This window comes from Myxine glutinosa, chromosome 14 (assembly GCF_964187855.1).
Source record: "Myxine glutinosa chromosome 14, kmMyxGlut1.1, whole genome shotgun sequence".
Classification (NCBI taxonomy): domain Eukaryota; kingdom Metazoa; phylum Chordata; class Myxini; order Myxiniformes; family Myxinidae; genus Myxine; species Myxine glutinosa.
The window spans coordinates 48,913,981-48,929,879 of record NC_136274.1 but is presented as its reverse complement, the minus strand read 5'-3'; the positions used below and the strand labels follow the sequence as shown (position 1 = coordinate 48,929,879).

General features: G+C 44.4%; 1 protein-coding gene across 1 annotated transcript in view; it reads right to left on the bottom strand.

The window, feature by feature from the left end:
• Positions 1 to 15,899, bottom strand: part of LOC137439250 (polycystin family receptor for egg jelly-like) — a 252,807-nt gene that overhangs the window by 159,818 nt on the left and 77,090 nt on the right. The window contains exons 8-11 of the mRNA XM_078767971.1: positions 8,249 to 8,339; positions 5,612 to 5,700; positions 4,455 to 4,688; positions 2,643 to 3,126 (exon numbers count right to left, since the gene is read on the bottom strand). Coding sequence (XP_078624097.1) covers positions 2,643 to 3,126; positions 4,455 to 4,688; positions 5,612 to 5,700; positions 8,249 to 8,339 — 898 coding nt within the window. The remainder of the gene's footprint in view (positions 1 to 2,642; positions 3,127 to 4,454; positions 4,689 to 5,611; positions 5,701 to 8,248; positions 8,340 to 15,899) is intronic.

Genomic DNA, 15,899 nt, shown 5'->3' with positions numbered 1-15,899 from the left:
TTCGCGCTGTCTGGGAAGGACCTCATAGGTCCCGGGTCCCGTCGGCCAGTCAAAGACAAGGGGACTAATCCCCCCTTGGTAAGGGGAGAAGGCCGGCGGCGAGATCCGCAACAATATAATAAAGGGAGTCGGAGACAAGAGGAAGGAGGGGGTGGGGTGGGGGGAGCGAAGTAAACAACAGTAGGGAACAGGGACATCTGTGGAAGAGAGAGGGTTGGGGTGAGGTACACAGAATAAACAAGATGGACACTACAGGGGCTTTAAGGAAAGAAAACAGGGAATTTGAAGAGGTGGCTTTAGGGTGAATTAACGGCGGTGGAAAAGATCAATGCTTTGGATGGGGGAAGATATGAGATTGTGGTGAACAGCTGTTTTGAAGACCTGGAGGGAGGAGTGGAATTGAAGAGAGTGTGGGAGTTTGTTTCATAGGCGGGAGAAAAGAGTGAAGGTGAGCAGAGAGTCTTGATTTTGGCAGTTTCACCAGAAGAGGGTTGCTGGCAGATCTTGTGCGACCTGTAAGAGTATTTGGGGGACAGAGCACAGACAGAGCATGAAAGGCCCTCAGAATCAGCTTCATTGTGGGAGATACCAATGATTCTGAAAACTTTCGTTTCAACAGCGTGAAACCGAGCTAAGTGTGAGGCAGGAGCACCAGCCCAGAGGGGACAGCAATACTCCATCAAGCTGCGGATGAAAGCTTTGATTGTGGTGACTAGCTCAGAGGTGCCAAGGAAGGCCTTCGCATGATGGAGGATGCCCGGTCGGTGACTGGCTTTGGAGGCCAGCTTGGAAATATGGCTTTCCCAGGAAAGATCATGGCAGATAGTGAGACCCAAACGCTTGAGTGACAGAACGTCTTCGAGAGGATTGTTGAGAAAGTAAATTGGAGAGTTTTCCATACAGTCTTTTCGGAGAGACATAGTGAGAGTGTGAAATTTGTCAGGATTGAAAGATATGTTCAACTTGTTTGACCAGCTTGTGATTTTATCCATTAGCCATCACAGCATAGACTGGTATTTCCGTAGGTGGAGCGACGGGTCTTATATTCTAGACTCTAGAGTATCCATTAATTTGAATCAGATAGATAATGAGAAGCATTGGACATAGATGGGTATAGGGATATTGGCAGGACTTGTAGGTAACTTGCAGGTGGATGTGGAATGGTATACATGTGTAATGATTGTGACATATGTGAGAGGGTGCAACTTTATCAAGGCGTCTCACATAATATTTGTTTAGCTGTGGGACCAGAATAGCACCTTGTTGTCCTTTTACTATTATTATTATTCTTATTATTTTGCTTAAAGTTACTCCATTATCAACCCTTCCCTTCATGGTGTTTTACATGGTTCTATTATGTGAAGTTCTCATCGTGTTGTGGATCATTCCTGTGTGTGGAAATCACACCCTGTTTTGGTGACCCCGTCCATTCATGATCTGTCTGGCCAGTGTGTGACAGCCATGGTGGTGCAGTGTGCTGCAGAGCCAGAAGTATTAATGTACTTTTTATCAGAGCTGCCCGTGGGTGGGCCGGACAGGAAAGAACTCCGCCAGGAGGAAGAGGATGGTAACTCGATATATATATCTGGAAGGAGCTGATGAGAGGAGGACGAGCAGAGCAAACTGATAATGGAGGTGTTTTGGAAGAGACATTGATAGTCGTTTTCTTTGGGTAGAATTGACCGAGGCTGGGATCATCCTCTTGGTGGAGAGGGGAAGAAGCCACCTTGGTTGGAGGGGGAGGGAGAATAGCATTAGAGATATAGTGCCAGGAGAACTCGTTGCGGACAGAGTGTAAAGAAGTGCGTGGAGGAGAAAGAAGACAGAGGGCAGACCAGGTGGCCTCGTTTGAAAAGGACGAAGGGGGCCACAAGGCCTGGTAGAGGAGCTACTCATCGCTGGCCTTCCTCGTGGCTGATTTTCATCATGGTCTGTTTAGCTTTCTGAATGTTGGGTGCTACTCGTCCTTGGTGCTGCTCGTAGCAGTTTTACCTCGTCGTTGGACCGACTTCGTCACTGGCTCTCGTCTCGCACCTGGTTTCCAAAGCGGGCTGCATTGAGTCCTGCGTCCACCCTGCGCATCGTAGAAATGGGAAGTGTCGCTTGCATTATTGTCTTGTTGTATGAGTGTTATCTGTGGCGCCTTTAGTAGGTTAAGTTTTAAGCTTTATTCCTCATTATTGTATACAAGTTTGAGTGTTTCCATCTACCTCTTTGTGTCATTTGATTTGCTTGATTTGTACCATTTATTAATAGCGTATTGTCTACCCACTTCCCTGTACATTTCTTTATAAATAAATCCTTTAAAAGGTAAGAAAACATGTTTTAGCCATCTACTTTTCATGTCTGTTTGCTGTCGATTCATGCCCAATTGAATGATCCTTAGGGTTGTAGATTTTATTGAACGCAGTGCATTCAGAAAATGCTTGGCCATATATCGAGACTAAATGTCCCAGCACTGAGGTGTACTGTGTTAACGGAGCCTCAGACGTGACAATATCTTACTATCGTTGCCTTTTGAAATCTGGATTTTATGTCACTGCCTCCCCGATAAAAGTTATAATATCTTCCTTTTATTGAACCAGGGTAGAGTGAGTGCATGGATGAGGTGAGAGCAAAATCTAATATCTGAAGAGTCTTACCTGGAAAGTTGAGCAGAGTGTAATAACTGCCAGCCAGCAGGTTGTCCATCTTGAGGGGAAAGTATCGTCGTTGTTGATTCTGGTGCATTAGGCTGCAGTTTCGCACCTGCATGCTTCCTTCTGTAATGTTTAACTGCACGCCACAGTCAAATGTTTCTTTGCTAACAAGTGGAAGATTGTCTCTTCTGATATAGGCTTCTATCCAGGCCATGTCACTTAGCGGTTCAAGAGAAAAGAATATCATGGTGCCGTTTTTATGAACGTCGTACTTCACAATTGCTTTGCACACTTCAAAAGTGCAGTTGCGGACTACACTGATAGTTTCTTCTGTGTTTATCGAACGTTTTGTCAAGGGTAGGTTAAAAGCCACTTCGGTTTCTGAAATCATATCCACCGACTCGTTGTTTTGCAGTTGAATGCCTACAACGGTGTTCTTTAAGTTTTTACCATTCCAAAACAGTGGATTTTCTCTGAAGTCCACAATCTGAGAAAGAAGATGAAGGAAAAGGATGAAGAAGCAAAACGGTGTCACAAATATTCTTGATAACTAAGCATTTTTATTTTGCACAACAGCTCAGCTTTTGATGCAGGGAGTAATAGAACTCATAACTTTTCTGTAATATGTTATCAAATCTCGGTCATATTCAGCCATCTGCCATTCGGCACATTTACGTTTCGAGTACACTTTTGGGTTTTGCAGGCCATCAGTGGCGATATTGAAAAAAACTATCTCTGCTTGAATTTGAAAAGCTCTAAACTTGTTTGCTATTCTCAAATAGCAATGGTATTTTCCTCAAAGGGAAGATGCAGGGTCATGAAATTGTGGTCTTTTTTCTTTCTTTTTAAGTATAGATAATGTGGAATGGCCAGAACCCGCTCTCGGCCTAAAAGACTCAATCAAACTGCTTCACGCAGTAGCGGAGATGTTTCGATGAAAGATGGTGTATGACTTTTATGCTGCATTCTTGAATGCTCATCATGCAAAACTATGCCAGAACAAATGCTGTACAGACTGGCTTTCGTTTTCCACCTTGATGGTGAATCACCATTATGTTGTTAGCGAATGCATATTGGACCAGAATTCATTTCTAAATTCATCATGCGGGTTGCAGCATTACCGAGGCATCGCTTGTGGTGCTGATGCAGTGCTCCTGCACATTTGTGCAGGATTTTGCTTAGGGTACTGGCTATAACTCATACTTTACATGAAAGAATCTGTGCAGTCGTTAATATCCACCAACTAATGGTAGCAATTCATCTGAAGGAGGGCACACCTTGTCACCTTTGATGACAGTTTCTAGTGGCGCTGAGATTCGAACCAAGGCTAGGCAGTTCAGGGGGCAATCACTATTATAGGAAGCATGTATTCTCTTCGACTAGAGCAAAAAGGATCATGGGTATTGGCCAGATAGATTAGAGGTCTAGTCTGGCTTTGAATCTCAATCAACTGTCAAGCCTTGTATTTCGCCTGCAGGGCAATATCTGTGCACCATCTATCAGAAGGACGTTGTGCCAGAGGACTGCTCTGCCAGCACCAGGTGTTTAGTGGATGTTAAAGATCGCACAGTATGCTTCACGAAGGGTATGCGAGTTACTGCCAGCATTCCAAATGAGTTCCAATCTCCTACCTCACTCAGTCAAATGGCAGGCCTGGCCAGCAAAGTTTGTGAAGGAAACTTGGGCCAAAAACGTTCCCTGACCAAGTCAACAAGGTAGGAGCAATCTGGATCGATGATAGATGTATCTATACATATATCTCTTTCTATATAGAGATCTTAAGCAAAAACTAGACTTTTATAATTAAGCACTTACCTGCAACGCCGTGTGTGGTAGCGGAGATGTTTGATTGTCAGAATGGAACCTAATTTTGTTGAAATGCGTTTCCCAAGATTTTTCGGTGAGATGATTGCCTTCAAAAACGTCTCGATCAACACAAAGAGAGGCCGTGCACAGCAAGATGTTCTTCCCACCCGGAACAAGAAGTTTGTTCACACCGACACCGTCTTTCAAAATGTTATTGTACACCTCATTAAACAGATTGGAAGCCTGCAGAGTTTACAAAGCCTTTAGTTTCATTACGCAGTAACGTACAGATGACAAGTGAAGCAAAGGTCACGAGCATATAAGGTTGGCTACATCACTTGGTCGAAATGTGTCCCACCAATCTCAAAACTATTAATTTTGAATAAAGTTAATAAAACTAGAAGGGCACTCGGTAGAGCGCACACCTCCGCCAGGCTGAACATTTTAATGTTTTATATCCCACTGATAGGCTGGATCTGGATTCGGACCTGAACCAAAATCGAATCAGCTTGTTCTTGTCACTTAACCAAGTCATCCACCTAGTTTATTCATAACTCGTCCATAACGTTTTAAAATATCATGTATCGCTTTTCGCCCGATCCCTCAATGGTGAAGAATCACTTAAAATTTAACATTTCTTGTGCCCGAATCCATATTCAGATCTTCACCAAAATCGAATTTATTAGTCCTTGTCAGACACCCAACCGGTCCACCAAGTTTCGTCCTAATCTGTCCACAACTTTTTGAGATATCCTGCCATATATGGTTTTTAGCCCTATCTCCAAATGGTGAAGAATCACTTAAAAATTCTAGTAGCCGGATCCGAATCCGGATCTTCACCAAAATCTAATCATTTCGTACGTGTCACATACACGACCTCTCTGCTAAATTTTGTCCGAATGCATCCACAACTTTTTGAGATATCTTGTTCAGACAGACAAACAGACAGACAGGGGTAAAAACATAACCTTCATCCACCTTTGGTGGCGGAGGTAATTATAAAGAATATAGTGATAAAAACTTCTTCTTTTTTTAAAATACAATAAAAAAATTAATACATCAGATAAATTAAATAATTTCCTATGATGCACAACTTTGTGGACACCCTGATATAATATTAATCACAGCTTTAGCTAATAAATAAAATTGATAAAATGAATTGTTACCTTGTCGTCGGGCAGATCTGTTGCGTTTGGGTTTTGTTCATGAAATATCTTCATTGATTTGACAATATTTCCAGCCGTGACTGTTAGGGCTGTGCAAAGATACAAGCACCTCAGAGATTTTGCAACATGGGCAAGAAAGTTACCAAAATTATTTTTATTATCTCAATTTCCACTGATCTAACCTGGATGAATTAATTGAGCCAAGCAACAGCAAGTAGAATCACAGACTCTTATCGATATCACAGACTCTTATCGAAATCACATTCTTATCAATATCACAGACTCTTATAGATATCACAGACTCTTATAGATATCACAGACTCTTAATTATATATATCACAGACTCTTCTAGAAATCACAAGTCTCTTATCAAAATCACAGACTTATCAAAATTTGTATGGGAGCTGTTAGTGCTGTTAAGTGTGAAAGGTTACCAGATTTTTTTTTTTACCAGACTCTGTGGCATAGCGGTGTGAGTGTTAACTCACGTACTTGTCTGGGAGATGGATAAACATCTGGGAGGTGGATACTCGTCTGGGAGGTTGGCACTAGTCCTCCAAAAGGCTTTTATATGGTATGTGTTGCTTCCTTGCTTGATGCTCAGAATTTAACAAGGATAGAGTATTGTCGCGTCGCCGGGGATTAAGATCCCCAGTGACGGATGACTGACAAGTCCTTAACTCCGAGGCATATACCCAAAAATATGGCAGTTATCTCTTTGGCGCACGTGTCGTGGGTTTAATAAGCAGCTGGTCGAACTCGGACAGTGTACAAGAGATTTATTAATTATAAAAATAATACATGCATGAAAGATGGTGAAGTGGCGTGTAGGACAGTAATGCCAGCATGGATGACATCACAGTCATTACAATCATGCACAGCCCGCACCAACATCTCAGCGAGCCACAACCCGTGTCGGCTTAATATACTTTCCCCCAGGACAAAGGAACTCAAGGACACAAACTGCTGCCTCGAAGAGAAATTGTACAAAGTTGGCAAGTCAAAGCCTCATCGGGAAAGAATGTTTTGCAAGGTCAAACAAGCGATATGGTCAACAGTTGATACTTTAGTCAGACAGACAGATGCCAATGAGAAGAGGTCACGGTGTGTCGCTGCTGTCACCATCAGCATAGGGAATTCAATGAAATCACCCAAATGCGCAGGGGAGGGATAACGAGGTCCTTACCTGAATGGATGGATGCGACCAGGGTTATGCCTCTAACCCACAAACAAATAAACACACAGGACAAGAAATTGAAAATGCAACAAATAACGATTTAATGAAAATAATGCAAGCTAAAGGAATGTGCAGTAAAACCAAAATTCCTAAATGAGAGACTCTCCTCTCAGACACAATTACAGACAAGGGAATGATAAAATAAAATGTGGTGTGGTGTGTTGGCCGGTATTCAGCATGGCGTCCTCAACGGCCCTCGAACCCTGGTGGTCATCGAATGTGGTCCTAGTCACTGCGCGGGAAAACGCATGATGGCGCGAAGTCGCATCGCAGCCAGTCGCCCGTGCGAGGCAGCGGTAGGATCGCCTCCCTTGGTCCTGCATGTTCAGCTGCACCAAGCTCCGACTGTCCCAAACCGCTTCCTCTCACCAGCCCCTTCCAGGAGCGCACACGAACCAAAGCAGCCGCAGCTGAGCAATCCGAAGCCAAACAACGACCATCCGCCACTAATGCCAGAATCAAGAGAGAGAGAGAGAGAAGACTGTGACCATCCATGATGAAAGCCAGGATCAAGAGAGCGAGAAAATGGCGGTCCTTCCCCTTTTCCTCTCTAGCGTCTCAATGACGTCATCCTTTTTGACCAATCGCCCATCGCCGTTGAATTGTCCCAACCAATCGTCCTTCGGGGCATGGCATCATAGCCATTCCTGACGCCCAATGACGAAGCTTGGGGTGTCACCTGTCAATTACGGTCCTTCGAGGCGGAGTCCAGCCGTCCTTCGGGAATGTTCGGCTGGGCGGGGTGTACTTGCCGGTCGTAATGTCCGGTCATACTGTTGGCGATTGGGGTGGTTGTAATTGTTGTGCTTTTTAATTGTAATAAAACATAGGGAAATCACAGGACAATTGCACACTGGAGATTATTCTTAAGCCCTACCTAATTAGCATAGCTCCAACCCTTGCATGGAGACACATATATGACCTTACACGGACATTCGTCCTAACGGATTCCCTACTTAGTTATATCATGGTTCTTCTTCTTGTTCATGACATTCGGGGCACACAAATCGATACAATTCTATCTGGACTAAGGTATTTCATTACCTACCCCCACACACATAATAGTATTTACAAATAACCATCGGTTGGAAAACATTGTGCAAGCTTTTTTGGCTTAATGTAATTGTCCTTTGTTGAAGTTCCTTTTTGGAAAACTCAATTTAAGTTCCAGGAAAGAGATAAAGTCAATAAACAAATTAAATGAGGATTGTTTTTTTCTGCATATGGAAGATTTTGCATTTTTTAAGTTTAACCAGCATGCTGTAATATTTTTCCCATTTTGTACAGGTGTTGCAGCAACAAATTTAAACAGGATTAAAATGAGCATTATATGAATGATGCAAGACTTGTGGACCATCCAGCAGACGTTCTCCGATCTACAAGTACGAAATATCTCTTACCTTCAGACATTCTGACTGTGGTCTTCTTATAAAAATTGGACATGGCCTCTGCTTCTCTTAAGATATATGAAACACTCTGCGAGATCAAGTCCTAGACAAAAAGAGTAAAAAAAATCGATATACGATAAGGTACGTGCTAATAAGGTTGCGACAGACTTTGAGTACACCAGGAAAATTAAACCTTATACCATAATACATCAATTATAATAAAACTCATCAAGCCAATCATGTGGTGAGCCACACTTGTAGGTAAGACAGATCTATGGGGGTGAGAGGGTAAGTGGGGAAAGGTGCAGCAGAGCTATTCTATCTGTTGGACACACAAAGGAGGGGAGGTGAGCAGTCTTCTTCTGAGGAGGGTAATGGCAATCAAAAAGGTGTACGAGCAATATACTCACAATTGTAAAGGAAAAGCAATCTACAATGCCAATAGTAGTACTACTTTTTAACGCCCTCATATACCATCGGGGGGGGGGGGGGGGGGAATGCTCATAGTTTGCTGATCATGGCAGAAGGCAGAAATTTATATCACTCTTCTTGACGTTTCATGTTGATATAAGGATGTGGCTTCTAATAAGGCCTAATCATTGAGGTTGTAGTTACGTACCAGTTTTTAGGTTGTGGGCAGTGGTGTGTGTGTGTGTGTGTGTGTGTACAATGATGGATTAAAGGGGGATTGGATGGTCGATCAGGGTCCAAGCAAAGAGGGGGCCCATGCAGATTGCAGGGGCAGATGAGTAGGAAACACATCGACATTCGACATCCAAACTACACTACATGACCAAAAGTATGCAGACTTGTATGCAGTATGCAGACCCTTCTAATTAGAGGATTCAGCTATTTCAGCCACAGCCATTGCTGACAGGTATATATAATCAAGCACACAGCCATTCAATCTCCATATACAAACATTGGCAGTAGAATGGGCCGTACTGAAGAGCTCAGTACTTTCAACGTGGCATCGTCATAGGATGCCACCTTTCCAACAAGTCAGTTCGTCAAATTCCTGCCCTGCTAGAGCTGCCCCGGTCAACTGTAAGTGCTGTTATTGTGAAGTGGAAACGTCTAGGAGCAACAACAGCTCAGCCGTGAAGAGGTAGACCACACAAGCTCACAGAACGGGACCGCCGAGTGCTGAAGTGCGTAGCGCGTAAAAATAGTCTGTACTCGACTGCAAAACTCACTACCGAGTTACAAACTGCCTCTGGAAGCAATGTCAGCACAACAACTGTTTGTCAGGAGCTTCATGAAATGGGCTTCCATGGCTGAGCAGCCGCACTCAAGCCTAAGATCACCATGAGCAATGCCAAGTGTCTGCTGGAGTGGTGTAAAGCCTGCCGCCATTGGACTCTGGAGCAGTGGAACCGCGTTCTCTGGAGTGATGAATCACACTTCACCATCTGGCAGTCCGACGGACGAATCTGGGTTTGGTGGATGCCAGGAGAATGCTACCTGCCCGAATGTATAGTGCCAACTGCAAAGTTTGGTGGAGGAGGAATAATGGTCTGAGGTTGTTTTTAATGGTTCGGGCTCGGCCCCTTAGTTCCAGTGAAGGGAAATCTTAACGCTACAGCATACAATGACATTCTAGACAATATTGTGTGCTTCCAACTTTGTGGCAACAGTTTGGGGAAGGCCCTTTCCTGTTTCAGCATGATAATTCCCCCGTGCACAAAGCGAGGTCCATACAGAAATGGTTTCTCGAGATCAGTGTGGAAGAACTTGACTGGCTTGCACAGAACCCTGACCTCAACCCCATCGAACACCTTTGGGATGAATTGGAACGCAACTGCGAGCCAGGCCTAATCGCCAAACATCAGTGCCCGACCTCACTCATGCTCTTGTGGCTGAATGGAAGCAAATCCCCGCAGCAATGTTCCAACATCGAGTGGAAAGCCTTCCCAGAAGAGTGGAAAGCCTTCCCATGATTTTTGAATGAGATGTGTGATGTTTGGGTGTCCAGATATTTTTGGTCATGTAGTGTACCATCAGGTAGCAATACCCATATGCGTCGTTTATACCATGTGCAGCTAACTCACTCAACCTTGTGGGGAAAAGTGCTACCGATTGCCCCCCCCCCCCCCCAGTGTTCTTCAGATTCTTCAACACAAGTGTTATACTGATTATTTTAAATGCAGCTGAACGTTGTCACGTGATCCAACCCCCTTTCCACCTTCCAATGCAGGCGTTGCTTCCACTTTACCTTTCACCAAATTGAGGCAGTATTATAATTTTCCCAGAGGTTTTGATTAATTTGAAGCAACCTTTACTTAAAAATAATTATAAATTTCCTGTTATTGTGTTTCCGTAAGAATTTTCTTTTCTTCCCGAAAGAAAATAATTTATTTTCTCCAAATAATCATTTCTGTGTTTAGGGGGGGAACAGACAGTATTGGACTTAAATATACTGGAAAAAATATTGTGAAATTCCAAAATCATCATATGCATTCACAGCAAATATATCGTGGCATATTTCTTAACAGCAAATATTGTTTTTGAAATTTTTGAAAATTTTTTTGGAGTGATTGAAGCAATGTTCTGTTGCTTTATACACTGCCCAGTTTCAATTTTTGGTCCGATTGAAGAAATTATAATTTTCCCTTGTTTTGGATTCTTTTTTTTTTTTTTTTTTTATACAGAATCGAGGCTCGTGTAAGAGCTAACACATTGAACATGAAAACATGCACAGACACATAAAACATACAATGAAGGGAGCGGGGAGACAAGAGGGGGAGAGAGAGGGAAGCACACAAGCACAACAACAGCAGAGAACAGGGACGTTGGAAGATCAAGGTTTTGGATGGGGAAAGATAAGAGATGGTGTTGAACAGATGTTTTAAAGACCTGGAGGGAGGAGAGGGATTGAAGAGAGTGTGGGAGATTGTTCCAGAGGCAGGAGAAAAGAGGAATGAAAGAGGGAAGGTGAGCACAGAGTCTTGATTTTGGCAGTTTCACCAGAAGATGGTTGCTGGCAGATCTTGTGCATCCTGCAGTAATATTTGGGGGACAGAGCACAGACAGAGCAGGGGGAGCATGGCCAGAGAGGAGTCGGTAGAAGACAGACCACCAACCTGCCTGCGGTGAGAGAGAAAGGTCCTCAGAATCGGCTTCACCACGGGAGATTCCAATGACTGAATGCTTTGGTTTCAACCGCGTGAAGCCGAGCTAAGTGTGAGGCACGAGCACCAGCCCAGAGGGGAGAGCAGTATTCCATTGAGCTGCGGATGAAAGCTTTGTATGTGGTGAGGAGCTCAGGTGTGCCAAGGAAGGACTTCGCATGACGGAAGATGCCCAGACGGCAAATGGCTTTGGAGGCCAGCTTGGAAATGTGGTTTTCCCAGGAAAGATCATGGCAGGTAGTGAGACCCAAAGGCTTGAGTGACAGAACTTCTTCTTGTTCAGAAAGGGGTTGGAGGTTTTTCAGAAAGTAGATGGGAGGGTTGTCCAGACGGTCTTTTCGGAGAGACAAAGTGAGAGTGTGAGATCTGTCAGGATTGAAAGTCATGTTCCACTTGTTTTACCAGTTTGAGATGTTATCCAGGTCTGCAGAGAGTGAGGAGGCTGCTGCCTGCCGATGTGAGGATTGAGATATGGAGCGGCAGAGAGTGGAGTCATCAGCAAAGAGAAAGAGAGGATTTTCCAGAGAGTCGGAGAGATCATTTATGAAGATCAGAAAAATCACAGGGTCCAGGGAAATTGAAGCAACTTTTACTTCATTACTTTGGTCTCTCCAAGGAGCATTTCCGTGTTTCAGGGTGGGACAGACAGATATACAGCATTAGCCCATGATATATATACGAGTATAAAGCCCCTCAAAAATGACGGGTTGGAACAGTTTTTGACGGTACAGCGGCGTGAGCATGCCAAAGTCTGGGCCTAGTGTCAGGGATGCTTATATCATCTTTATTTATTAGACATCCTATAGACGTAAATTAACACTCGTTTTACTCTGCGCACTTTGCACGTCACGTTCAGCGAAAGTCACCTCCCTGTGCCTTGTATTTATTGCGAGTGAAAAAAAACCGCTTCCATACACCAACCTTGAGGCTCGGTTTGCAAGCCACAATCTACAATTCCAATGTAAGAGACATAATTACTCTTCTTTTGGGTCTTCGGAGTCCTTGGGGTCTTTTGGGTCCTCTGGTTCATTTGGGACTTTTGGGTGTTCAAGCTCCTTTGCATCCTTGGGATCTTTTGGGTCTTTTGTGTCCTCTGGGTCATTTGGGTCCTCAGGGTCTTTTGGGTTATTTGAGTCTTTTGGGTTCTCTGGATCTTTGGGGTCCTCGGGTCTTTTCGGTCATCTGGGTCTTTGGGGTATTTTGGGTCTTTGGGGTGATTTGGGTCTTTGGGGTCCATGCACCCTCGGGGTTTTTAAGGGTCTTTTTGGTGTTTTGGATTGACATCCCACAGACTGTTACGGATTCATCACTTCCGTCTTTCTGGTTTTCATCTACTTATAATAATAATAATAATAATTCATTTATTTTGTATAGCGCTTTTCAAGAATAGTGGGGCGGCTTAGCCCAAATATTCAAAAGAATTGTGCATTTTGTGAAACAAGCACCAAATTAGGCACAAATGTACATTAATATGTTGCGAACATTTTCAGATATTGGGCCACTTGAAATTCCGTAATTTTTTTTTTCAAATTTTTTCAAATTTCGTAATTTCAAATTTTTCGGGTGACACCGTCACAATTTCGGTCTTCGAGGCCGGCCGATAGGCAAAGTGTGACCGGAAGGGACGAGGTTCTCCTGACCACGTGGCGCTCGATCTGGGAAGCGAGAGGCGTTCCATTAGTGGACGCGCCCCTCACGCCCGACTTTTGGGCGGCCCCGGCAGGCCGTTTGTTTTGACGTTCCGTGACAGGCCCCGCACCCCCACCTCCGGGCCGACCGGAAGCTTGTGCTGAGTACATCATACCTGAACAACTCAGTGAGGCAGAACACAGCAGTGCACACCAGGGTGACCCCTTCAGTGCATAAACCAATTAACCTGTCCACTGCAGGGCATATAGAAATGAAGTTATTTTCTGCATATAATAATAATATAAGTTCAGTTCTATATAACAATTTCTGTTATCACCACTACCACTACAACTACCACTACTACAAGCTTTGTCTGGAATTTTGTGGACTAACAGACAAACAGACATACAGACAAGCTGGGATCAAAACATTACCTCCTTCCACCATTGAGTGTAGAGGTAAACATCATGGAAATTATATCATGCCCTAGATTTAATTCATGCTTACCCGTGTATTTGCTTCACTGGTTCACAAGGTCTTTTGCATACATGTAATTCAGACTCTCGTCTTCATTGCTGACCACACAATGTTCGCAACATATTAATGTACATTTGTGCCAAATTTGGTGCTTGTATCACAAAATGCACAATTCTTTTGAATATTTGGGCTAAGCCGCCCCACTATATCGGCCGGCCTCGAAGACCGAAATTGTGATGGTGTCACCGGAAAAATTTGAAATTACGAAATTTGAAAAAAATTGAAAAAAAAAATTACGGAATTTCAAGTGGCCCAATATCTGAAAATGTTCGCAACATATTAATGTACATTTGTGCCAAATTTGGTGCTTGTATCACAAAATGCACAACAGGTTTGCTATGCTGCTACACTAGAAGCCCAAAGGCGCTTTGACAGAGTGGAAAACATAATGCATAACAATACATGAAAACAACAATTGCAAAAAGACAAGAATCAATAGGGAAATATTTAAAGCAAAAGGAGGGAGAAGGAGAAGAGATAGTCAGGGGTTAAATGCTGTGGGTTGAATGTTGAATGCAGTGTTGAACAGGTGGGTCTTTAGTGATGTTTTGAATGTGGTGAGTGAGGAGGAGTCCCTGATGGTGTGAGGTAGTGAGTTCCAGAGGGTGGGAGCAGCGATGGAGAAGGCCCTGTCCCCCCAGGATCTGAATTTGGTCCGGATGGAGGGGGTCAGGAGGTTTTTTTTTTTGTATACAAGATCGAGGCTCGTGAAAGAGCGAACATTAATCACACAGAAAGACAAACAGACACATAAAACAAATAACATCGGGAGCGGTAGACAAGATGGGGAGAGAGGGGGAAGGACACAAACACAACATTTGAGAGCAGGGACCGAGAGACATGGAGACATCGAGAGATCTGTGGGAGGGAGAGGGCTTTGGGGGGGAGGCATGTGAAGGGGGGGAGGCATGTGAAGGGGGGGGAGGCATGTGAAGGGGGGGGGGGGTGGGAGAGGTATAAACATATGGACACTGCCAGGATTTCCAGGAAATAAGTTGGAATTTCAAACAAGGTGGATCTGGGGTGAATTAGTGGGGGTAGAAAAGTTCAAGGTTATGGATGGGGGAAGATAAGAGATGGTGGTGAACAGCTGTTTTAAAGACCTGGAGGGAGGAGAGGGATTGAAGGGAGTGTGGGAGTTTGTTCCACAGGCGGGAGAAAAGAGGAATGAAAGAGTGAAGGTGAGCAGAGAGCCGAGATTTCGGCAGTTTAACCATCAGAGGGTTGCTGGCAGATCTTGTGCGACGTGTAGGAATATTTGGGGGACAGAGCACAGAGAGAGCTGGGGGAGCAAGGCCGGAGAGGAGTCGGTAGAAGACAGAAAGACCACCTACCTGCCTGCGGTGAGTGAGTGAAAGGCCCTCAGAGATAGCTTCATCGCGGGAGATTCCAATGATTTTGAAAGCTTTGGATTCAACAGCGTGAAGCCGAGCCAGGTGTGAGGCAGGAGCACCAGCCCATAGGGGAGAACAGTATTCCATTGAGCTGCGGATGAAAGCCTTGTATGTGGTGAGGAGCTCAGGTGTGCCGAGGAAGGACTTCGCACGACGGAGGATGCCCAGTCGGCGACTGGCTTTGGAGGCCAGCTTGGAAATGTGGTTTTCCCAAGAAAGATCATGGCAGATAGTGAGACCCAAAAGCTTGAGTGACAGAACTTCTTGGAGAGGATTGTTGAGAAAGTAGATGGGAGGGTTGTCCAGTCGATCTTTTCGGAGAGACATAGTAAGAGAGTGAGATTTGGCAGGATTGAAAGACATGTTCCACTTGTTTGACCAGTCTGTGATTTTGTCCAGGTCTTCAGAGAGTGAGGAGGCTGCAGACTGCCGATCTGAGGGAAGAGGAATGGAGCGGCAGAGAGTGGAGTCATCAGCAAAGAGATAGAGAGGATTTTCCAGAGAGTCAGAGAGATCATTGATAAAGACCAGAAAAAGCACAGGGCCCAGCACACTTCCTTGGGGAACTCCAGCCTGAACAGGAAGGGGAGATGAGAGAAATCCATTCAGGGCCACACGTTGACTACGACCAGAGAGGAAGTCCGCAAGCCATGCATGGAGATTTCCATGGATACCATAGGAGGAGAGTTTGGTGAGCAGAGCTGGGTGCCAGACCGTATCAAAGGCCCTTGATATGTCAAGGGAGACAGCTCTGATTTCCTGTTTGGCATTGAGGACCTCCATCCATTGTTGAGACAGCAGAAGCAGCATGTCCAGAGTAGAGTGACCTGGTCTGAAACCAAATTGATGATCAGAGATCAAGCCATTGGAGAAGGGGAAAGATTTCATATCCGAAGCAATGATGGATTCCATGACTTTGCTGATAATTGGGAGCAGGCTGATTGGTCTGTAGTTGCAAGGATCTGTTTTTGC